At 53.5% G+C, this 5,000-nt stretch overlaps 1 protein-coding gene across 1 annotated transcript in view; it reads right to left on the bottom strand.

Moving 5' to 3' along the window:
• Window positions 1-5,000, bottom strand: part of LOC144950723 (rho guanine nucleotide exchange factor 2-like) — a 133,852-nt gene that overhangs the window by 39,849 nt on the left and 89,003 nt on the right. The window contains exons 9-11 of the mRNA XM_078880796.1: window positions 4,108-4,255; window positions 3,380-3,495; window positions 1,653-1,796 (exon numbers count right to left, since the gene is read on the bottom strand). Coding sequence (XP_078736922.1) covers window positions 1,653-1,796; window positions 3,380-3,495; window positions 4,108-4,255 — 408 coding nt within the window. The remainder of the gene's footprint in view (window positions 1-1,652; window positions 1,797-3,379; window positions 3,496-4,107; window positions 4,256-5,000) is intronic.

The raw sequence follows: 5,000 nt of genomic DNA, 5'->3' as shown, positions 1-5,000 counted from the left end.
GCGGTGGTTGCGGTGGTTGTGATGTGCCTGAAGGCTCACAAGAGGCCCCACTGCTGCCAGATGTTTGGTTGGTGTGCCAGTGAACTCTCTCTGGTGAACTCTGGTGAACTCTCAGTGAACTCTCGCTGGTGAACTCTGGTGAACTCTCGCTGGTGAACTCTGGTGAACTCTGGTGAACTCTCGCTGGTGAACTCTGGTGAACTCTGGTGAACTCTCGCTGGTGAACTCTGGTGAACTCTGGTGAACTCTCGCTGGTGAACTCTGGTGAACTCTGGTGAACTCTCGCTGGTGAACTCTGGTGAACTCTGGTGAACTCTCGCTGGTGAACTCTGGTGAACTCTGGTGAACTCTGGTGAACTCTCGCTGGTGAACTCTGGTGAACTCTGGTGAACTCTGGTGAACTCTCTCTGGTGAACTCTCGCTGTGTCCCGGCGCGTCGCCGTGCGGACTCCATGTTGCTCGTGTGGGGAGATGTTCACTACGTCTCCTGCACGACACAAGTCGGGGGTTAGATCCCAACCCTGACGCCTGCTGCTGCTGCTGCATATTTGGAGTCTGCGTGTCTCTCTCCCTGTGGTCGCGTGGATTTTTCTCCGGCTCCTCCGGTTTTCCCCTCCACATTTGGAATCGAAATCATACGTTTACGAGTTTTTGGCTGCTTCTATCAAATTCCGCGTGATGATGGTGATGATGGTGATGATGATAGTGATGATGATGGTGATGATGATGGTGATGATGATAGTGATGATGATGGTGATGATGATGAGGATGATGATGATGATGATGGTGATGATGATAGTGATGATGATGGTGATGATGGTGATGATGATGGTGATGATGATGATGATAAAGATGATGATAAAGATTATGATGATGATGACGATGATGGTGATGATGATAAAGATGATGATGGTGATGATGGTGATGATGATGGTGATGATGATGATGGTGATGATGATGATGAGGATGATGATGATAAAGATGATGATAAAGATTATGATGATGATGATGGTGATGATGATAGTGATGATGATGGTGATGATGGTGATGATGATGGTGATGATGATGAGGATGATGATGGTGATGATGATGATGGTGATGATGATGAGGATGATGATGATAAAGATGATGATAAAGATTATGATGATGGTGATGATGATAAAGATGATGATGGTGATGATGATGGTGATGATGATAGTGATGATGATGGTGATGATGGTGATGATGATGGTGATGATGATGAGGATGATGATGGTGATGATGATGAGGATGATGATGGTGATGATGGTGATGAGGATGATGATGATAAAGATGATGATAAAGATTATGATGATGATGATGGTGATGATGATAAAGATGATGATGGTGATGATGATGATAAAGATGATGATGGTGATGATGGTGAGCCCACTTCGTTGTTGAGCTGTCATTTGTTTGCAGGTCGCTTCGCTTCTGAAAAACAGCTGCATAGCTCAGTGGGCGATACAAATAGATCTCGCGTAGCGGTGTGGCTTGTCTCAGTGAGGCCTGCGTCTTCAGTAGCGGTGTGGCCTGGCGCATCGCGGCGTGGGCTACATCTTGTGCAGCGGTGTGGTTTAGATCTCTTGTAGCGGTGTGGCCGGCCCGTCGTGGTGTGTCCGCCGCTGTGTTACCGTAGATGACGTCCTGCCTCTTGATCTCGTCCTTGTTCTGCCTCTTGATGAACTTGGCGTCCACGGCGACGCTCCACGAGTCCGCCTCGAAGAAGCGAGCGTCCTCCTCCAGGCTGCCCATGAGGCTGCACTCGATCACGTCCCCTGGCGGGAGGGCAGCGGAGAGAGGGCAGCGTTGTGGAGTCTGTGGGTAGTGTTGAGTCTATGGGCAGTGTTAAGTCTATTCTGCAGTGTTGAGTCTATGGTGAGTGTTGAGTCTATGGGTAGTGTTGAGTCTATTCTGCAGTGTTGAGTCTATGGTGCAGTGTTGAGTCTATGGTGAGTGTTGAGTCTATGGGTAGTGTTGAGTCTATGGGTAGTGTTGAGTCTATGGGCAGTGTTGAGTCTATGGTGCAGTGTTGAGTCTATGGTGAGTGTTGAGTCTATGGTGAGTGTTGAGTCTATGGGTAGTGTTGAGTCTATGGTGCAGTGTTGAGTCTATGGTGCAGTGTTGAGTCTATGGTGAGTGTTGAGTCTATGGGTAGTGTTGAGTCTATGGGCAGTGTTGAGTCTATGGGTAGTGTTGAGTCTATGGGCAGTGTTGAGTCCATGGTGCAGTGTTGAGTCTATGGTGAGTGTTGAGTCTATGGGTAGTGTTGAGTCTATGGGTAGTGTTGAGTCTATGGTGCAGTGTTGAGTCTATGGTGAGTGTTGAGTCTATGGGTAGTGTTGAGTCTATGGGTAGTGTTGAGTCTATGGGTAGTGTTGAGTCTATGGGTAGTGTTGAGTCTAAGGGTAGTGTTGAGTCTATGGGCAGTGTTGAGTCTATGGGCAGTGTTGAGTCTATGGGTAGTGTTGAGTCTATGGGTAGTGTTGAGTCTATGGGTAGTGTTGAGTCTATGGTGCAGTGTTGAGTCTATGGGCAGTGTTGAGTCTATGGGCAGTGTTGAGTCTATGGGTAGTGTTGAGTCTATGGGTAGTGTTGAGTCTATGGGCAGTGTTGAGTCTATGGGCAGTGTTGAGTCTATGGGCAGTGTTGAGTCTATGGGTAGTGTTGAGTCTATGGGTAGTGTTGAGTCTATGGGCAGTGTTGAGTCTATGGGCAGTGTTGAGTCTATGGTGCAGTGTTGAGTCTATGGGCAGTGTTGAGTCTATGGGCAGTGTTGAGTCTATGGGTAGTGTTGAGTCTATGGGTAGTGTTGAGTCTATGGGTAGTGTTGAGTCTATGGGTAGTGTTGAGTCTATGGTGCAGTGTTGAGTCTATGGGCAGTGTTGAGTCTATGGGCAGTGTTGAGTCTATGGTGCAGTGTTGAGTCTATGGGCAGTGTTGAGTCTATGGTGCAGTGTTGAGTCTATGGGCAGTGTTGAGTCTATAGGCAGTGTTGAGTCTATGGGCAGTGTTGAGTCTATGGGCAGTGTTGAGTCTATGGTGCAGTGTTGAGTCTATGGGCAGTGTTGAGTCTATGGGCAGTGTTGAGTCTATGGGCAGTGTTGAGTCTATGGGCAGTGTTGAGTCTATGGGTAGTGTTGAGTCTATGGTGCAGTGTTGAGTCTATGGGCAGTGTTGAGTCTATGGGCAGTGTTGAGTCTATGGGGCAGTGTTGAGTCTATGGGCAGTGTTGAGTCTATGGGTAGTGTTGAGTCTATGGTGCAGTGTTGAGTCTATGGGCAGTGTTGAGTCTATGGGCAGTGTTGAGTCTATGGGCAGTGTTGAGTTTGTGGGGATTGCTGAGTGAGTGGGGCCTCACCGTCATCCGGCAGCGACTCCATGGAGTTGCCCATGAGCCGGCTGAAGAGGGACAGCGACTCGGTCGACTGCCACCGGCCGCGGTGGAACCCATTCCGGTCGGTGGACGCCGGCGCTCTGCGGTGCGCACAAAGGCAAAGGTCCCCCGTGTAGCCTCCAGTGGACCGTTGGGGGCAAGTGCTGTTGGCGAGCAGCGGGGCCTACGCAGGCCCGGCACGGGCACGAGAGGGGGCGGGCGGCCAGCACCACGCCGACTTTGTCTGCCCATGCTTCCACATTACACGGGGTGGGCACGCACCGCCGATGAACGAGGTTGGCCACGTATGGGGTGAAAGAAGTTCAACAGAGACGAAGATTCCTCGTTACAGCCTGAACAGGCGGTCGAGGCGAGTGCCGTTAGCGAGCAGCACCTATGAAGGCCGGACCAGCGCACGGCGGGGTGTGTGGCCAGCACCACGCCCAGTCGTCTCTGTCTCCCCAGTGGCGATGTTCACTGCGCACCGTACCAGGTGCTCATTTGAAGCCGAAAGAGGCCCAGGACCGGTTCAGATAATCCTGACCGGTGTTGGCCGTGAGCGGGAATCGTACTCAGGTCCCCAGTTTTGTAGCGCAGCGTAGCGCTAACCGCTGCACCACCGCTCCCGACACGCACACGTGCACGAACACCGCCCGTGAAGCGAGTGTGTGGGGGGTGGGGGGCTAGTGGGGGGTGGGGGGGTGGCACGGTACCCGTGCAGCTGATTGGTGGAGATGCTCTTGGCGAGAGCGGAGCTGGTGGACGGCAGCCGCCCCCGCATGGAGGCCGCGGTGATGGCCGCACGGCCACCCCCCATGTCCGGCAGGTAGGCCGACTGGGGCCGCCCCCTCGTGAGGCCATCTGCGCCGCGACACACGGACACACACACGCACCGGCACACACGCACGCACGACACACACACGGACACACACGCACCGACACACACGCACGCACCGACACACACATGGACACACACGCACCGACACACACGCACGCACCGACACACACACGGACACACACGCACGCACCGACACACACACGGACACACACGCACCGGCACACACGCACGCACCGACACACACATGGACACACACGCACCGACACACACGCACGCACCGACACACACACGGACACACACGCACCGACACACACGCACGCACCGACACACACATGGACACACACGCACGCACCGACACACACATGGACACACACACACCGACACGGACACACACAGACACGGACACACACGCACCGACACAGACACGGACACACAAACACACGGACACACACAGACACGGACACACACACCACACACGGACAACCGGGATGTCACTGCTCGTCCAATCCTCATCTTCCTCCTCCGCCCGCGTTGAGCGCTGCCTCCACCCAACACGGACTGCTCCATCTCGTACTGCACACGGAGCTCCACCACCAACACCACACTCCAGATCACACGCCCACTCACCCACCCACTCACCCACGCACTCACCCACGCACTCACCCACGCACTCACCCACCCACCCACCCACTCACCCACCCACTCACCCACCCACTCACCCACGCACTCACCCACCCACTCACCCACCCACTCATCCACGCACTCACC

Source organism: Lampetra fluviatilis, chromosome 59, assembly GCF_964198595.1.
Source record: "Lampetra fluviatilis chromosome 59, kcLamFluv1.1, whole genome shotgun sequence".
Taxonomy (NCBI): domain Eukaryota; kingdom Metazoa; phylum Chordata; class Hyperoartia; order Petromyzontiformes; family Petromyzontidae; genus Lampetra; species Lampetra fluviatilis.
The sequence above is the reverse complement of the archived record's forward strand: the minus strand, read 5'-3'. Positions and strand labels throughout refer to the sequence as shown.